The sequence below is a fragment of the Mirounga angustirostris genome, unplaced genomic scaffold, assembly GCF_029215605.1.
Source record: "Mirounga angustirostris isolate CCGP_5_RB_7025 unplaced genomic scaffold, mMirAng1.0.hap1 SCAF_11, whole genome shotgun sequence".
NCBI classification, from domain to species: domain Eukaryota; kingdom Metazoa; phylum Chordata; class Mammalia; order Carnivora; family Phocidae; genus Mirounga; species Mirounga angustirostris.
In genome coordinates this window covers 62,479,238-62,499,551 of record NW_026991719.1, presented here as the reverse complement: position 1 = coordinate 62,499,551, position 20,314 = coordinate 62,479,238, and the positions used below count along the sequence as shown (strand labels likewise).

The 20,314-nt window shown below is 37.5% G+C and overlaps 1 protein-coding gene across 1 annotated transcript in view; it reads left to right on the top strand.

The window, feature by feature from the left end:
• LOC123841140 (fibronectin type III domain containing protein 3C1-like) overlaps nucleotides 1-12,232 on the top strand; it is a 71,274-nt gene extending 59,042 nt beyond the window's left edge. The window contains exons 22-26 of the mRNA XM_064573592.1: nucleotides 569-837; nucleotides 1,178-1,390; nucleotides 1,812-1,978; nucleotides 11,292-11,413; nucleotides 11,894-12,232. Coding sequence (XP_064429662.1) covers nucleotides 569-837; nucleotides 1,178-1,390; nucleotides 1,812-1,978; nucleotides 11,292-11,413; nucleotides 11,894-12,232 — 1,110 coding nt within the window. The remainder of the gene's footprint in view (nucleotides 1-568; nucleotides 838-1,177; nucleotides 1,391-1,811; nucleotides 1,979-11,291; nucleotides 11,414-11,893) is intronic.
• Nucleotides 12,233-20,314: the final 8,082 nt, after the last annotated feature.

Sequence of the window (20,314 nt, the reverse complement as noted above, 5' to 3'; positions counted from 1 at the left end):
GAAACTTTAGTAGGCTAAGTGATGAGTTCAGTTCGGGTATATTTTTCCTGAAATGTCCATATTGTATTCTTCACTTACCTTCACATATTTAGACTTTTTACCTTCCTAAATATGCAACCTAAAGATTTTAGTGTCTATGTGAGCATCTTCAAGTCATTTTGTTTCATACTGCAATATATAAATGTATCAAATCAGAGGCACCTGGATGGCTCAGTCAGTTAAGCCTCCTACTCCTGATTTCTGCTCAGGTCATGATCTCAGAGTCATGAGATCAAGCTCCACGTTGGGCTCTGTTCTGGGCATGGAGCCTGCTTAAGATTCTCTCTCTACCTCTCCCTCTGCCCCTGCCTACCACTTGCATGCTCTCTCTCTAAAAAACTCCAAAAAGTATCAAATCAATATGTTATACACTTTAAACTTGCACAATGTTATAGAGCAATTCTACCGCAATTAAAAAAAAATTTTTTTCTTAGAATTTGAGGTTAAAATTTTTGTCTTGTTTTTATACAACAAAATGGTTTATGCACAAAACAAAATAATGAAGCTCTAACAGAATATACTTTTTCAGGCTGCAAATGTAGTTGGACTGTTTGGAGAAACTGGCATAGTAACCACACCAGCAACTGTACCAGCAGTAGTACCAATGCTCCATGAAGTTGAAAACAAAGTTCCTGCCAAACTGGCATCATCTTGCATTGCTATTCAATGGGAGGAACCTGATTGTCATGGCTCTCCAATCACTGGATATAACATTGAATATGGAGACAGAAAAATTCTGACTGTTGAAAGAGTAACAGAGTGTCTTCTAAAAAATCTACAGCCTGATACCACATACAAGTAAGCTGCTTGTATCTTACTTTGGGTAGATGAAGTTTTTCTGAGAATTTTGAACAAATCTACATTTCTTTGTTTTATATAATCTACACATTTTTTGAAAGAGAATTTTACTATTTTAGAAGTATTTGGCATTACTAAAAGCCAGTTTCTCCTCATCAAAAACTGTCAATACTGATAATGCAAATTCAAGATTTTGGCCTCAAAAATTTGTCTATAATAATCAGTATAATATGATGGTCAATATCTTTTCATAGGGTGACTAGGGGCATAGTTTAAATGTAGAAATTTATTTTCCTTTCTAAATCCAAATTAATAGTTTAATTTTTTTTCTTACCACTAGAATCAGAATTCAAGCTATCAATCATTATGGACTAAGCCCTTTTAGCCAATCAATAAGAACCAAAACCAAGCCACTACCACTTGATCCTCCTCATCTTGATTGTGTGGTCTATGGACACCAGAGCCTCAAACTGAAATGGCGTAGCTCTTCAAGCAAAGGATTACTTTCCAACCTTATAAGCTACAATTTGTTAATAGGAGATCGATCTGGGAGGTAAGCTATATGTACTATTTAACATGTATTCTAATAAAAATGTTTTAAAATTTCCTATCTTAAACATATAATCCAAAGTGGTTTCAATGAACTGATAGATGTGAAAGCAGTACATTATCATGTTAGTTTCTTAAATTCCTACTGATAATTTAGCTATTTTTGTTCTTCCAAAACACTTCTTCCTTTATATAACACACATTAATAACAAGGAATAGAAGTTACAAAAGGAATATGAAAGCCAGCACCTTGCCATTATGATATATACAATCTGATTTTTTTTTCCTTTTGTGTTGTACCCACCAGGCTTCAAGTTGATTTATTTAGGCTTTACTGAGGACCCAGTTTCAAGTCTAGAGTTACTTGTACCTAAGTGAACTTTGATTAATAATATTGCTTCTCCCATCTTGATTCCCAATCCCAGATTTTCTATCATTTACCATGGACCGTGTCAGACTCACAAAGTGCACAGACTGAGTGAATATACGCAATACAAATTTAAAATCCAAGCATGTAATGAAGCTGGTGAGGGATCACTGTCTGGTATCTATACTTTCACTACAACCAAAACTCCACCAGCCACACTTAAAGGTAAGTATTATAAGCCAGACAATAAAGGTTGCATTAATATGAGCTCCAATAGCTCATATATAAAATTCTGCAGTATGGTCTATTTTAAATGTCGAACAATAGCATAAGACTCTAGTACTTAATTATGGATTCAAGGTGCAATTTAGAATTTAATAAGACTCCAAAAATTATAATGTTTTACTTTTTAAAAAGTTTTTATTTAAATTCATTAGTTAACGCACAGTATACTATTAGTTTCAGGTGTACAATATAGTGGTTCAACACTTCCATACAACCCCAGTACTCATCACAAGTACACTCCTTAATCCCCATGACCTATTTAATCCATCACCCCACCCACCTCCCTTCTGGTAACCACCAGTTTGTACTCTATAGTTAAGAGCCTGTTTCTTCATTTAATTCTCATTCTTTTTTTCCTTTGCTCATTTATTTTGTTTCTTAAATTCCACATATGAGTGAAATATGGTATTTGCCTTTCTCTGACTAACTTATTTGGCTTGGCATAATACTCTCTAGCTCCATCCACATCTTTGCAAATGGCAAGATTTCATTCTTGTTGTGGTTGAATAATATTCCACTGTAAATATATACCACTTCTTTATCCATTCATCAAATGATGGACATTTGGGTTGTTTCCATAATTAGGCTATTGTAGATAATGCTGCGATACACATCTAGGTGTATGTATCCCTTTGAATTAGTATTTTTGTATTCCTTGGGTAAATACCTAGTACTGCAAATGCTGGATCATAATGCAGTTTTTTTTTTTCACTTTATTTAAATTTTGTTAGTTAACATACAGTACAATATTGGTTTCTGGAGTAGAGTTCAGTGATTCATTACTTACATACAACACCCAGTGCTCATCACAAGTGCCCTCTTTAATACCCATCACCCATCTAGCCCATCCTCCACTCACCTCCCTCCATCGACCCTGAGTTTGTTCTCTATCATTGAGAGTCACTTATGGCTTATTTCCCTCTCTCCTTTTTTTTCTTTTCCCCCTTCCCATATGTTCATGTTTTCTGTCTTAAATTCTACATATGAGTGAGATCACATGGTATTTGTCTTTCTCTGACTGACTTATTTTACTAAGCATAATACACTTTAGCTCCATCCACATTGCAAATGGCAAGATTTCATTCTTTTTGATGGCAGAATAATATTCCATTGTATAATATACCACTTCTTATTTATCTATTTATCAGTCAATGGACATTTGGGCTCTCTCCACAGTTTGGCTATTGTTGATAATGCTGCTATAAACAGTGGGTTGCACATATCCCTTCAAATCTGTATTTTGTATCCTTTGGTTAAATACCTACTAGTACAATTGCTGGATTGTGGGGCGCCTGGGTGGCTCAGTCGTTAAGCATCTGCCTTCGGCTCAGGTCATGATCCCAGGGTCCTGGGATCGAGCCCCGCATCGGGCTCCTTGCTCTGCGGGAAGCCTGCTTCTCCCTCTCCCACTCCCCCTGCTTGTGTTCCCTCTCTCGCTGTGTCTCTCTCTGTCAAATAAATAAATAAAATCTTAAAAAAAAATTGCTGGATTGTAGGGTAGTTCTATTTTTTAGCTTTTTGAGGAACCCCCAAACTGTTCTCCAGAGTGGTTGCACCAGTTTCCATTCCCACCAAGTGCAAGAGGGTTCCCCTTTCTCCACATGCTCACCAACACTTATTGTTTCTTGTGTTAATTTTAGACAATCTGACCAGTTGTTTCTTGTGTTGTTGATTTTAGCCATTCTGTCAGACGTGGTGTGATATCTCATTGTAGTTTTGATTTGAATTTCCCTGATAATCAGTAATGTGGAGCAACTTTTCATATGCCTGTTGGCCATCTGTATGTCTTCTTTGGAAAAATGTCTACTAATTTCTGCTCATTTTTAATTAGATTATTCTTTTTTTATATGTTGAGCTTCATAAGGTATTTATATATTTTGGATATAACCCTTTATCGAATATGTCATTTGCAGATATCGTCTCCCACTCAGTAAGCTGCCTTTTAGTTTTGTTGTTTCCTTTACTGTGCAGAAGCTTTTTATTTTGATGAAGTCTGAATAGCTTATTTTTAATTTTGTTTCACTTGCCTCAGAAGACATCTAGAAAGAAGTTGCCACAGCTGATGTCAAAGAGATTACTGCCTGTTTTTTCCTCTAGGATTTTTATGATTTCTTCTCTCACATTTAGGCCTTTAAATTATTTTGAATTCATTTTTGTGTATGGTATAAGAATATGGTCCAGTTTCACTCTTTTGGATGTTGCTGTCCAATTGTCCCAACACCATTTGTTGAAGAGACTTTATCCCACTGGATATTCTTTCCTGCTTTGTGAAAGATTAACTGACCAAATTTCATTTGGTCATTGACCAATTTTCATTTCTGGGTATTCTACTCTGTTCCATTTACCTGTGTGTTTATCTTTGTGCTAGTACCAAACTGTTTTGATCACTACAGCTTTGTAGTATAATTTTAAATCTGGGATTGTGATACCTCCAGCATTGCTTTTCTTCTTCAACATTGCTTTGGCAATTCAGGGTCTTTCATGGTTCCATACAAATTGGAGGATTGTTCATTCTAGCTCTGTGAAAAAATGCGGTGGTATTTTGATAGGGATCGCATTAAATGTGTAGATTGCTTTGGGTAATATAGATATTTTAACAGTATTTTTTCTTCCAATCCATGAGCATGGAATGTCTTTCCATTTCTTTGTGTCCTCTTCAGTTTCTTTCATTAATGTTTTACAGTTCTCAGAATACAGGTCTTTCATCTCTTTGGTTAGGTTTATTCCTAGGTATCTGATGGTTTTTAGTGCAATTATAAATGGAACGGATACCTTAATTTCTCTTCTGCTGCTTCATTATTGGTGTATAGAAATGCAACAGATTTCTGTACATTGACTTTGTATCCTGTAACTTTTCTGAATTTGTATATCAGTTCTAGCAATTTTTTGGTGGATTCTTCTGGATTTTATGTATAAAGTATCATGTTATCTGCAAAGAGTAAGAGTTTTACTTTTTCCTTGCTGCTTTGGATGGCTTTTATTTCTTTTTGTTTTCCACTGCTGAGGCTGGGACTTGCAGTACTGTGTTAAATAACAGTTGTGAGAGTGGACATTCCTGTCTTCTTCCTGACCATAGCAGAAAAGCTCTCAATTTTTCCCCATTGAGAATATTAGCTCTGGGTTTTTCATATATAACCTTTATTATGTTGAGGGGTGTTCCCTCTAAATCTACTTTATTCAGGGCATTTATCACAAATAGATGTATTTTGTCAAATGCTTTTTATACATCCATTGAAATAATCATATGGTTCTTATCCTTTCTTTGATTAATGTGGTGTATCACAATGATTGATTTGGGAATATTGAGCCACACTTGCAACACAGGAATAAACCCCACTTGATTGTACTAAATGACTTTTTTAATGTGTACTTGGACTTAGTTTCCTAGTATTTTTTGAGAATTTTTGCATCCATGTTCATGAGGGATATTGACCTGTAGTTCTCTCTTTTTTTTTTTAAGATTTTATTTATTTATTTGACAGAGAGAGACACAGCGAGAGAGGGAACACAAGCAGGGGGAGTGGAGGAGGGAGAAGCAGGCTTCCCGCTGAGCAGGGAGCCCGATGCAGGGCTCGATCCCAGGACCCTGGGATCATGACCTGAGCTGAAGACAGATGCTTAACGACTGAGCCACCCAGGCGCCCCAGTAGTTCTCTTTTTTAGTGGAGTCTTTCTCTGGTTTTAGTATCAGGGTACTGCTGGTTTCAAGGAATGAGTTTGGAAGCTTTCCTTCCTTTTCTGTTTTTTTTTAGAATAGTTTAAGAAGAAGGGGTATTAACTCTTCCCTAAATGTTTGATAGAATTCATCTGTGAAGCCATCTGGCCTGGATGTTTGTTTGTTGGGAGTTTTTTGATTATTGATTCAATTTTATTGGTTATTGGCCTGCTCAAGTTCTCTATTTCTTCCTGTTTTGGTTTTGGTAGTTTGTGTTTCCAGTAATTTATCCATTTCATCCAGGTTGTCCAATGTGCTGGAATATAGTTTTTCATAATATTGTCTTACAGTTGTTTGTATTTCTGTAGTGTTGCGTTATTTCTCATTTGTGATTTTAGGTATTTGGGTCTTTCTCTTTTCTTTTTGATAAGCCTGACTAGGGGTTTATCAATTTTATTAATTTTTTTCAAAAAAAAACAGCTCCTGGTTTCACTGATCTGTTCTACTGTTTTTTAGATTCTATATCATTTATTTCTGTTCTAATCTTTATTATTTCCTTCCTTCTGGCTTTAGGCTTTGTGTGTTGTTCTTTTTCTGGTTCCTTTAGCTGTAAGGTTAGGTTGTTTATTTGCTTCTTGAAGTAGGCCTTATTGCTATATACTTCCCTCTCATCACCACTTTTGCTTCATCCCAAAGGTTTTGGACCACTGTGTTTTCATTTTCATTTATTTCCATGTATTATTTCTTCTTTGATTTCCTGTTTGGCCCTTTGTTTAACTTCTATGTATCTGTGATCTTTCCCATTTTTTTTCTTTTTTTTTTAATTTTATTATGTTATGTTAGTCACCATACAATACATCATTAGTTTTTGATGTGGTGATCCACATTCCATTGTTTTCATATAACACCCAGTGCTCCATGCAGTACGTGCCCTCCTTAATACCCATCACAGGGCTAACCAATACCCCCTCCCCCCCCCCTCTAAAATTCTCAGTTTGTTTACCAGAGTCCATAGTCTCTCATGGTTCATCTCTCCCTCCAAAATCCACCCCCTTCATTTTTCCCTTCCTTCTCCTAATGTCCTCCATGCTATTCCTTATGTTCCACAAATAAGTGAAACCATATGATAATTGACTTTCTCTGCTTGACTTATTTCACTTAGCATAATCTCCTCCAGTCCCATCCATGTTGATGTAAAAGTTAGGTATTCATCCTTTCTGATGGCTGAGTAATATTCCATTGTATATATGGACCACATCTTCTTTATCCATTCATCTGTTGAAGGGCATCTCGGCTCTTTCCAAATTTTTTCTTGTGGTTGACTTAAAGTTTCTTAGCATTGTGGTCAGAAAGAAATGCGTAGTATGATCTCAATCTTTTTGTGCTTCTTGAGGCCTGATTTGTGACCTAGTATCTAATCTATTTGGCTAATGTCCCATATGCACTTGAAAAGAATGTGTGTTCTGATGCTTTAGGGTGGAATGTTCTGACTATATCTGTTAAGACCATCTGATCCAGTGTGTCATTCACAGCCATTGTTTCCTTATTGATTTTCTGCTTAGACAATCTGCCCATTGATGTACATGGAGTGTTAAAGTCCCCTACTATGATTGTATTATTAATTAGTTCCTTAATGTTTGTTATTGGTTTGTGTATTTGGGTGATCCCATGTTGGGACATATTTTCAATTGTTAGATCTTCTGTTGGATTGTCCCCTTTATTATGATATACTGCCCTTCTTTATCACTTCTTACAGTCTTTGTTTTAATGTCTACTTTGTCCAATAAAATTATTGCAACTCTGGCTTTCCTTTGACATACATTTGCATGATATATGTTTCTCCATCCCCTCGCTTTCAATCTGCAGGTGTGCTTATGCCTAAAATGAGTCTCTTGGGATGCCTGAGTGACTCAATCGGTTAAGCATCTGCCTTCGATTCAGGTCATGATCCCGGGGTCCTGGAATCAAGCCCCGTGTTGTGTTCCCTGTTCAGCGGGGAGCCTGCTTCTCCCTCTCCCTCTGCCCCTCCCCCCGCTCATGCTCTCTCTCTCTCTGATAAATAAGTAAAATCTTTTTAAATTTTTTTTAAAAATAAAATGAGTCTCTTATAGGCAGCATATCAATGGGTCTTGTGTTTTTTATCCATTCTGACACCCTATGTCTTTTGATTGGAGCATTTAATCCATTCACGTTCAAAGCAATTATTGATACATATGTATTCATTGCCATTTTATTACTTGTTTTGTTGTTGTTTCTGGAGATTTTCTTTGATCCTTTCCTATCTTGGTCACTTTTGGTCTTTCCTTTCCATTCAGTGAGTGGAAAATATTTAATATTTCTTGCAGGGCTGTTTAGTGGTCATGAACTCCTTTGTTTATCTGGGAAACTCTTTATCTCTCCTTCTATTCTGAATGACAGCCTTGCTGGGTAGAGTACCCTTACTTGGGTAGGGTATTCTTGCCTGCAGATTTTTCCCATTCAGTACTTTGAATATACCGTACCACTCCATCCTAACTTGCCAAGTTTCTGTTGAGAAACCTCCAGCTAGCCTTATGGGTCTTCCCTTATAAGTTAAGGACTTCTTTTGTCTTCTTGCTTTTAATTTTTTTATCACTATATTTTGCAAATTTCAATACAGTGTCTCTTGGTGTTGGCCTGCTTTTTTTTTTTTTTTTTTTTTTGATGGGAGTTCTCTGTGCTCCTGGATCTGGATGTCTGTTTCTTTCCCCAGTTTAGGGATGTTTTCAGCTATTATTTATTTCCTCAAATAAATTTTCTGCCCCCTTTTCTCTCTCTTCTTCTGGGACTCCTATCATTACATATGTTACTACATTTGATGGAGTCAGTGAGTTCCCTAAGTCTATTTTCTTGCTCCATAATTCTTCTCTCTTTTGTTCAGTTTCATTATTTTCCATTACTTTGTCTTCTAGGTCATTAATTCATTCCTGTGCTTCTTGTATTCTGCTGTTTATTGCACTAAGCCTCTTTCCAAGCTCATTTATTGCATTCTTCCTCTCTGATTTATTCTTTTTAAACCCTTTTATCTCTGTGGTAAGGGCCTCCCTAATGTCTTCTACTGTTTTCCCAAGCCCAGTAAGTATCTTGTTGCTTTTTAAAATTTTTTGTTTCTTTAAATTCTCTAATTCTCTATCAGGCATGTTACTTATATCTGTTTCCCTTAGATCTCTTGCCGTGGCCTTATCTTGTTCTTTCACTTGGGATAAATTCCTCCATAGTGGCATTTTGTCTAAGTCTCTTCCTTCTTCTCTGTGTTAGAAAAGCCACTTATGTTTCCTGCTCCTGAAAGTAATGGCTTTATGAGGAAGAGGTCACATGGTGTCCAGGACCTGGCAATTCGGGAAGCATCTCTGGTGTGTGCTGTGTGTGCTCTACTGTTGTGTTTTGTCTGCTCTATCCTTCAGGCCAGTCACCTGCAGAGGCTCTCCTTGCCTTGTCTGGGCAGTGTTTGGGCTCTGGCTTGAATGTGGTGTTAACTAGGTGTGCTCTGATATTCTTGTGAAATGAGACCTGATACTAACTTCCACTAGAACTGAGGCCCTGCAGAACTCTCAGGTTTGGAGACATGGTGTGGGCAGAGGTTTGTGCTGGTCTTCTAGGGGAGGGGGCTGCCGCACTGGGACTGAAACAAGCTTGACTGAGAAGAGCAGAACTGCCAGAGCATAGGGGCATGGGACTTGGTGCAAGCAAGTTAGGCAGCCAGTATAGGTGGCTCTTTGTTTATGCTTAGGCCAGGGAGGGAAATGGTACCAGCCAGCTGCTTTGTTCACTGAGAGGTATCTCCATAAACACTGCCCCTCTTAAGAAGCACTCCAAGAAGAGTGAATAATCTCCCCTCCATGAGTCCCAGGCATTCTTCAGATCCCTGTTTCCTCACTGTATACCCCTGGGTTGTTCGCCTGCATTCTCTCCAAGAGCAGAGCTCTATCCCAGCCAAGGCCACCAACCTTTAAAACTCCAGGCTTTAAGACTCACTGGTTGCAAGAACTCGAAATTCAGCCCCTCTTGTTTTCCAACCCAGTGGTTATGGGGAAACAGTCTCCTTGTGCATTGCCCTGTGTGCCCCTCTCTCTCTCACCCTTCTCCACAACCAGGCAACCTCCTCTCCATGGCAGCCAGGATCCATTTCTCCCCTAAATCATGTCTCCACACTTCCTACCTTCTTCAATGTGGCCTCTTCTCTCCCTTTAGTTGTGGAGTTTGTTCCGTCAGTCTTCAGGTCGATTTCTGGGGCATTTAGGGTAATTTGATAGTTATCCAATAGTGTTAGTGGGACATGACAGGCCTAGGGTCCTACTACTCTGCCCCTCAAAATCATATTTAAAAAATATCTTTGAAATCAACTAATTCAGCCAATCACTCTATCACCACAGCCACTTTTTAACAGAAAGAAGTGAATTCCCTGAATGGTAAGTAACGTAACTAAAGAACACTGTGAGCCAGCAGCAGAGCCAAAATAGGAATGGTAGGCTCCTGATCCCCATGATAGTTCTCCTTCCACTTTGTCATGATATCCATTCCTTGCTCATCTCACATGTTCTCAAATGGATTAAAATACACACACACAAAAAAACATCAGCTGATAGGTATAATTATACTGATTAAAGCTAAAAAATATACTTAGTATATGGTACATATTCGTACATATTTAGTACAAATTTGTAACTTCATATTTGGTAATTAGTACATAGTTGGTAATTTCTGAAACTGATTTTATTTTTTTTAAAGATTTTATTTATTTATTTGAGAGAGAGAGAATGAGAGACGGAGAGCACGAGAGGGAAGAGGGCAGAGGGAGAAGCAGACCCCTGCCGAGCAGGGAGCCCGATGCGGGACTCGATCCTGGGACTCCAGGATCATGACCTGAGCCAAAGGCAGTTGCTTAACCAATTGAGCCACCCAGGCGCCCTCTGAAACTGATTTTAATCTCCCTATTTGAACAGTGAAATAGACTGCTTTCTATAATACATAACAAGGTCAACTTACAGTCATGAAAGCTCAAGCTTTGAGCATTTTTTCCTCCTCATCTGTGAAATGCAGTTGTTCCAATCTTTCCACACAAGTCCAATCACTATTATGAAGTAGTCTGTTTTCAGTGAAAAGCTAACTGGAACATACTGGAATTAAATATGACTTAGACCACAATAATTCCTTGTTCTCTTCTTATATATTTAAGACCCATTTTCCTGAAATGTAGAGAGACTAATAACATAAATAAAGACCCTGCCCTCCTTTCCTCACACAGTTGCTGTGATCCTAAAATAAAATTATTAACATATGTGGGGCACTTGGGTGGTACAGTCAGTTGAGCATCGGACTCTTGGTTTCAGCTCAGGTCATGATCTCAGAGTCGTGGGATTGAGCCCCACATCAGGCTCCATGCCTAGCCCAGAGTCTACTTAGGATTCTCTCCCCTCTCCCTCTGCCCCTCCTCCCTGCTCTAATAAATAAATAAAATCTTTTTAAAAATTGTTAATGTATGTGAAATGCTTCCAAATGTATGATGCACCATATAAATACAATGCAAAAGATTATACCAGGAAAAATGAAACCCTCTAAACTAAAATTCTCTTTTTCTAGCACCTAAATTACAGCATGTGAACAGCAATATTTGTGAGATCAAATGGGAGTCTTTGGGGCCAATAAAAGGAGATCCCATTGTTTACAGTCTTCAACTCATCAGTCAAAAAGGAACTGACCTGGTAAATTCTTGCAAATTGTCTTTAAAATTTTATAATTTTATATTCTACTGGTAATTAAGGTCTTGTTGAGGAGTAAGATACCCTTTTAGAATGTTTAAAGTGATGAATCTTATCCAAAAGTCCTACCTTCTCCCTAATGCTTTATGTACATATTATTTGGGGACAATTTGATTATTCATTCAATTAACATATTACTATTGAATGATTTGATATTTCTAGGTTTCATTGATCACATGCACAACTCCAAACCAAATGCAAGTTTAACAATTATAAGTCTTTGTTATTTCTTACACTGAACAAAATTACCTAACAGTACTGGGTCCTCATGATATTAGAGACTGTAAGCATAAACTTTTAGTTTTGCTTTGAATATATTTATGAGGTGAGTGGGTTAATTCATAATTTTCTTGTCAAAAACTATACCATATTTTTTTATTTGGTAAGACAATAAAATTTTCATTTTGTCTCATTTTTCTTTAGATATATAAAGGACCAAACATTTCATTCTCCTTTTCCAACTTTGTGACAAATGCACATTATCACTTCAAGGTCTGTGCTGGACGCCAATATCAGATTTCTGCTGAGATACAAGAGTTCTGGGGACGATATAGCCCCAGCGTTCTCTTCTCAATGCATAAGCAACATCCAGGGCCTGGAAAAGGTGGTGGAAGAAAGAGGGGAAGCAGCACTGGTGAAGAGAAAGATGAAAAGCCCAGGATAGAAATGAGTGATGATACATTTGTTCTAATCCTTGTGATAGGATTTGCACTAGTTGCTATTCTGTGTGCTGTTATAATTCAACATTTTCTAATCAACTAATGTATTTTTACGCATTTTACCTTTTTAGGAATTTCTAAAACAAATTACATCAAATATAGAAATTGCTAGATACATCTCAATTCTTACTTTAAATCTCATTTGGTAGAAACACTTGCAAACATTTATCTGCCTTATACTCAAGAAATTCATTGTGACAATAGAAGAGATTTTATAAGGAAACAGGTCTATTTTAAATTTGAGAATGTTAGCAACAAAAACACTTCCACTATTATGTAAAACTATCTAAAACCTCTCATGAAAGCTATTCTCTGCCTTAATGTTTCTAAGTAATATTTTGCAATTTTTTGAGAATTATGAGAGGATAACAGCATTTAGGAATTTTATTCAGAAGAAAGTGGGAAAAATCAATTCTATATGCCAACTTACATTCATATGAAATAATAAAAACATATCTACCAACTGTCTGTACTGTAATTTTTTCAAAGTAACGTATCCAGCTGTTTAGCTTGTACCATGATAATTACTTTGATAGTGGGTAAATAGTAACTTATTGGCATTTTGTGTGTAGAAGCTGGAGAGTGGGGAGCCATTTTATACTATTCTAAACTCTTTAAAATACACTCAGTGATGGTTACCCTGTAATCACAATGATTAAAATGACTCATATTTGTACATCGTATATTAAAATGATTTCTTCTGGTGAGAGACAGACCAGCACACAGGGGAGCTGGTGAGGAAAATGAATCCCCATAGCAGTTGGCTTGGATAGTGAGAGGAGCCAAATTCTGTGGTTTGGTGCAACCAGCAGGACTTGAAGCCTAGAGTGTTAAAGGTCAGTGGGCTTGGCTGGAATAGAGCCCAGAGGGCAGTATACTGCTCTGGAAAAAAAGGCAGGTAAACAACCTGTGGATACACAGTGTGAAAAAGCGATCTGAAGAGTGCCTAGGGCACACAGTGGGGAGGTTATTCACTCATCTCAGAGGCCATCCAAGAGAGTGTTCACAGAGACCCCTCCAGCAAAAAAGGGACTGTCAGGCATCATTTTCCTATACATAAGCACAGGGCTACCTGTGGAAACCAGCACAGCACTGATACTTGCTACCTAACTTGCTTACACAGAGTCCTGCCCCCCGCACGCTCCCACAGAATGCCCCCTCCCAGTCATGCTTGCCTCCGTCCCAGCACAGTAGGCCCCATCCCCCAGAAGACCAGCCAAACCTCTGCTCATGCCACATATCCCAACATAGGAGTTTTTCAGAGCCAGGCGACATCTCACTTCACAAACAGACCAGAGTATACCTAGTTTAAACGTGCCACATTCAGGCCAGGGACCAAACACTGCCCCCAACAGGCAAAGAGAGACTCTGCAAATGACTGGCCTGAAGGATAAAGCAGCCAAGACAAAACAGCACAGCAAACACAGCACCCATTGGAGACACTCTCAAAAGTGCCAGGCCCTGGGGGACAGGGGACACTACACAGCAGAGCACTACAGGACCTCTTCTTCATAAGGCTATTACCCTCCAAGAACAGGAGATAAAGCTGACTTGCCTAACACAGAGGAAAAAGGCACAAAAACTTAAACAAAATGAGAAGACAGAGAAATTTATCCCAACTGAAAGAACAGGACAAGGCCATGGCCAGTGATCTAAATGAAGCAGATATAAGTAACATACCCGATAGAGAATTTAAAGTAATGATCTTAAGGATACTCACTGGACTTGAGAAGAGTGGAAGACATGAGTGAGACCCTTTACACAGAGATAAGAAATAACAGGGAAGGGGTGCTTAGGTGGCTCAGTCAGTTGGGCATCTGCCTTCAGCTCAGGTCATGATCCTGGGCTCCTGGGATCGAGCCCCATATCGGGCTCCCTGCTCAGTGGGGAGTCTGCTTCTCCCTCTCCCTCTGCCCCTCCCTGCCTGGTTCAACTGTCTCACACTCTCACTCTTACTCTAAATTAAATAAAATCTTTAAAAAAAGAAGTAACATGGCAGAGATAAAGGGTTCAATAAACAAGATGAGAAACACACACTAGACAAACTGTAAGAGACTCTTAATCATAGGAAACAAACTGAGGGTTACTGCAGGGGAGGGAGTGGGAGGATGAGGTAACTGGATGATGAACATTAAAGAGGGCATGTGATGTAATGAACACTGGGTGTCACATAAGACTGATGAATCACTGAACTCTACCTCTGAAACTAATATTCTATATTAATTAACTGAATTTAAATTTAAAAAATTTTTAAAAAGATGAGAAACACACTTGATGGAATGAACAGCAGGATGCAAGAAACAGAGGAAGAAATGAGTAACCTAGGAGACAGAGTAATGGAAAGTAATCAAGCTGAACAAGAGAAAAAAAGCAATTATACAACATGAAAATAGACAGGGAACTCAGTGAGTCCATGAAACATAACAACACTCATATTTTAGGAGTCCCAGAAGAAGAAAGAGAAAGGGGCACAGAAAATTTATTTGAAGAAACAATAGCTGAAAACTTCCCTCATCTGGGGAGGGTAACATATCCAGATCCAGGAGGCACAAAGAACTCCCATCACAATCAACAAAAGCAAATGCACACCAAGACATACCGTAATGAATTAGCAAAATATAGTGATAAAGAAAAAAATTTAAAAGAGGAAGATAAAAGAAGACAGTGAGTTACAAAAGAAAACCCATAAGGCTAGCAAGGGATTTCTCAGCAGAAAATTTCCAAATCAGAAGAGAGTGGCATGATATAGTCAAAGTGCTGAGTGGGAAAAATCTGTAGCCAAGAATATTCTTCCAGCAAGGCTATCATTCAGAATAGAAAGAGAGACAAAGAGTTTCTCAGACAAACAAAAACGTAAAAAGTTCATGACTACTAATACAGCCCTGCAGGAAATATTAAAGGTGATTCTTTGAGTGGAAAGGAGAGAACAAAGCTAACAGTATAAAAGTAGAAAACACAAAGGTAGTGAAAATGAATATTTCTATAAAAAATCAGTCAAGGAACTCACAAAATAAAAGGATATAAAATATAACAACATATACCTAAAACGTGAGGAGGAGTAAAGAATGGGTTCAAACTTAAATGACCATCAACTTAACATAGACTGCTATATGCACAAGAGGTTATATACAAACCTAATGGTAACCATATATCAAAAACCACAAATAAATATGCAAATAAATCCAGAGAAAGAAATCCAAATATATCACCAAAGAAAATCAGCAAACTATAAAAGACAAGAAAGAATCAGAGAAAATCTCCAGAAAAACAAAACAAGTAATAAAATGGCAATACATACTCACCTATTAATAATTACTTTGAATGTAAATGGACTAAACACTCCAATTAAAAGACAGAGGGTGTCAGAATGGATTAAAAAAACAAGGCCCAGGCGCCTGGGTGGCTCAGTTGGTTAAGCGACTGCCTTCGGCTCAGGTCATGATCCTGGAGTCCCATGATCGAGTCCCGCATCGGGCTCCCTGCTCAGCGGGGAGTCTGCTTCTCCCTCTGACCCTCCCCCCTCTCATGTGCTCTCTCTCTCTCATTCTCTCTGTCTCAAATAAATAAAATCTTAAAAAAAAAAAACAAAAAAACAAGGCCCATCTATATGCTGCCTACAAGAGACTCATTTTAGATGTAAAGACACCTTTAGATTTAGAAACATTTATCATGCAAATGGATGTCAAAAGAAAGCTGGAGTAGCAAAGGTTATGTCGGACAAACTAGACTTTTTTGTACTTGTGTTGTTTTTATCCTGCTTTGGTGTCAGAGTAGTACTGGCCTCACAGAATGATTTTGAGTGTGTTCCCTCTATTCTACTATTTATAAGATTTGGATAAAGATTGTAATTAATTATTTTTTGAAATGTTTGACAGAATTCTCCAATGAAACCATGTAGTCTTGGGCTTTTTTGTGCTAGGAGATTTTTCAGTCCTAAGTCAACTTTCATTCTTGTTATTGGTCGAAGATGATTCCCCACTTCTTAGATTCAAAATTCATGATTCAATCTTGGTAATTTGTGCATTTTTAGGAATTATCTGTTTTTTTTCTATGTTATCTGATTTGTTAAATGTTTATAGTAATCTCTTATCTCACTATGTATTTCTGTGATATCTGTTGTAATGTTTTCTCTTCCATTTCTCATTTTGGTTTTTGAGCCTTCTCTCTTTTTTCCTCAGTTAATGTAGCTAAAGCATTGCCAAATTTGTTTATTTTTTTGAAAAACTGGTCCTTACTTTCAATGTTATGTTATTGTTTACTCTGGTCTCTATTTTTTTTATTTCTGATTTTTCCTTGTTATTTCCTTCCTCTACTAAATTTCAGCTACCTTTCTTCTTTTTCTAGTTCCTTGTGGTGTAATGTGTGGGGGTTTTTTTTAAGAATTTTTTTTTTAAAGATTTTATTTATTTGAGAGAGAGAATGAGATAGAGAGAGAGAGCATGAGACAGGGGAGGGTCAGAGGGAGAAGCAGACTCCCTGCCGAGCAGGGAGCCCGATGCGGGCCTCGATCCTGGGACTCCAGGATCATGACCTGAGCCGAAGGCAATCACTTAACCAACTGAGCCACCCAGGCACCCTGTTTTTTTCTTAATACTAGCATTTATAGCATAAATTTCACTCTAGCATCTACTTTTGCTGCACCCCATAGGTTTTGGAATATTATGTTTTCTTTTTCTTTTGTTTTGAGACATATTTTGATTTGCCATTTGATTTCTTATTTGGCCCACTGCTTGTGCAGGACTCTGTTTTTAGTATTTACATATTAAATATTTAGTATTTTAAAAAAGGGAAAGCTGTCATGAAAATTAAAAAGATAATGACGGGTCAAAAAAAAGACAATTTGATTCAGAGTTTATGTTACTTGAAGCTGAGGACAATCTAACCAATACAATTTCCACACATAGAGGAGGCAATCAGGTGTTTTAATTTGAATCAAAATTTGGTTTTTATGAGCTTATCTGCAAAAGTCTTCATCATGCTTCCAAAAGTTAAAAAATATATTATTACCTACAGGTGAGTTAACAGTTTCTGGCAAATCTTGACTTCATTTGATGTTACAGTCATCTACTTTGAAGTGACAATGGGGTCTAACTGTATTATAAGCAAGTTGAATTATGCCCTAGAGAGCAAAATCAGAGGAATTCTGAGTAAAAGAATATGATTCTAACAGTTGAGTGATGAGTTGAGAAGCAATTGCAGGAAAAATAATAAGAAGTTTGTGTAATCTCGTTGGATGCTTGTTTGTTAGTAATATTCTTCAATGCCAAGATTCAACCTAAATGTTGAATAATCATACATGATATTAAATTGCTTTGGTGAAGTTCCTTTCTTCTAATGGATTCATAATTTCTTTTAGGGATCATTAGATACTATCTCATTCATCTTTACTCCATCCTTATGATTATTCCTATTGTACAGATTGGTAAACTGATCTTTGTGTGGTCAACGGTAGTACCTGGTCTAAAACTATCCTTTGGCAAGGAAGAAAAATAAGCAAGCAAGGTTGTCTACTGCAGAGTGAAAGCAATGATTCTAGCTGCCTGGAGTGGATCAACAACGTAAACGTAACAGGAGCCAGTTTCAGTTCACAATAGAAAAGTTTTCCTAACAAGTAAAGGTCCAACAATGGAGTTGGCTGCTCCAAGGATTCTTGATTTTAACTTCTCATCATTACAAGTTTGAGAGCTACATCTGTCAGGAATGCAATAGAAAGGATTCTTCCATTGTTGTGATATCTAAAATTCTATGAAAGTTACAATTATATGATTCTACTCTCAAATACTGTGAGAGAAGCGACACTCTAGTGAATACTATGTGCAAAAAACAGGTAAAAATTATTAAATAGCTAGACGTTACAGAAAATAAATTCCTGTTTCCTTAATAATCATGACTGTAGGCCCAAGAGGGTAATCTGGGCACCAGTTCTTCCACATATTATTTATCCACTAAGCTAGCAATCCCATGAAAGGACCAGAGATGACCCTCCTACTTTCCTGGAAAAATGAAGAGATAGAAAGTTTTAGCACACCACTTGTAAGTGCTGCTGGCTGATGAGATAAGTGTAATGTATTTATTTTTGAGAGTCTGAAATCAACATTGATTTATTTTACCACTGGAACCCTATCACACTCGTCTCTCTGGACTGCTCACTTACTCTCTCTCCCTCTCTGCCTTCTCTGTCAATCTTCTCAATGTTTAGTGTGTACCCACTTATTGTGTTTGGTGGCTGCATCACTGTTTGGCTGGACAGCAACTAAAATCAACCCTGGGTGGCCTGACTCCCCAAACAGTATCTACTCATTAGGCCAATAGTTCCTTGGCTATTTCATTCTGTGGACCTGTTCTGGTAAGGGAGGATTTTAGGGTTACTTACTCATCAATCTGGGAACAACTCTTCTCATTAATGTTCTTTACCTACCCTATCCCATTTTTGTTGCTCATTTTTGTTGCTCTGTCTGTTTCTCTACATTCTACCTCCAATCATGTACTCTTCTAACCAAAAGCTATTATAAGGCAGTGAGGGACATCTTACATCATGACATGCCAAAGAACTCATTACATTATCCATTATAGCACTTACCACATTGTGTTTTGTTAGTATTCTTGTCTGTTTTTCTTCATTACACTGTGAAGTTCAGGGAAAGAACTGTGGATTTATCTTCGTATCTTCACTGCCTCATTCAGTGTTTGGCACAGAGTAAGTTTTCAATGCATAACTCGAATGAACAAAATTACCAAAATGCTCACTATCGATATGTTCAAAGTGAGTATACAATAATCTAGGCAATATAATTTTATATTTGATCAAAAGTCATTTGACCAACACAATATGCCTGGAAAAAATAAAATGCCTTTTTTTAAAAAAGAAGGATAGGGGCGCCTGGGTGGCTCAGTCATTAAGTGTCTGCCTTCGGCTCAGGTCATGATCCCAGGGCCCTGGCATTGAGCCCCACATCAGGCTCCCTGCTCAGCGGGAAGCCTGCTTCTCCCTCTCCCATTCCTCCTGCTTGTGTTCCTGCTCTCACTATCTCTCTCTGTCAAATAAATAAAATAATTTAAAAAAAGAAGGATAAACCTTTGCTCACTTCTGTTTTACAAACTTGCTTAGATACTTTAGTTTGTTTGATCACACTCTACGAGTGAGTTTGTTAAAAATTGGCTAAGTCACATTGAGTTATTTTACTGTGAAAAACATTCACAAAGGTTAAGGATTACATAACCACTTATGGTTATAAAATACACGTACTTAGGTAAGTGTGTAAAATTCAAACTTCTAAATAACTTCAAACTTTGAAAACAAGAATGTTTATTGGGCATAGTCTGGAGATAAATTAGGAGTGTCAGCAGACTTGAGTGAAGGCTGGAAACAAAAAGAATCCAAAATAATACTATAGATACAATAAGTCATAAAAAAATTATTCTATGCCTTTTTATTTTTATATTTTATGATTTTTTAAATAATAGCATTGTGTTTTATTGTTACAAAAGGAATGTGTGTTTATATGAAAAATTTAAATCCACATACAAAAACATAAAAATCACTTGTAGAACTATCATATAAAAATAATTTTAATTAGGGGCTCCTGGGTGGCTCAGTTGGTTAAGTGTCTGCCTTTAGCTCAGATCATGATCTCAAGATCCTGGGATCGAGCTCCGCATCAGGCTCCCTTTTCAGTGGAGAGTCTGCTTCTCCCTCTCGCTCTGCCCCTCCCGCCCCTGCCTGTGCTCTCTGTCTCAGATAAATAAATAAAAATCTTTAAAAATAAAATAAATTAAAATAAAAAATAATTATAAACAGCAATTTGTTGATGGCCTTCTAGTCTCCTTTTGTTGAATAATATGAATAATTATAAAAGTAATTGTATAACTAATTTGATTTAATAGCTGCATTAAGGGAAGGAGTTAAGATGGTGGCATAGTAGGAGGACCCTAGGCTCATCTCATCCCTCAAATATGACTCAATACCTATCCAATCATTCTAAATACCCCAGAAATCAACCTGAAGACTGAGAGAACTAATTCCACAACTAAAGCGGGGGGGGGGGGGGGGGCGGGGGGGCGGGGAGCCACATTGAAGAAGGTAGGAAGTGTAGAGATGTGGTTTGGGGAAGAAATGGAACACAGA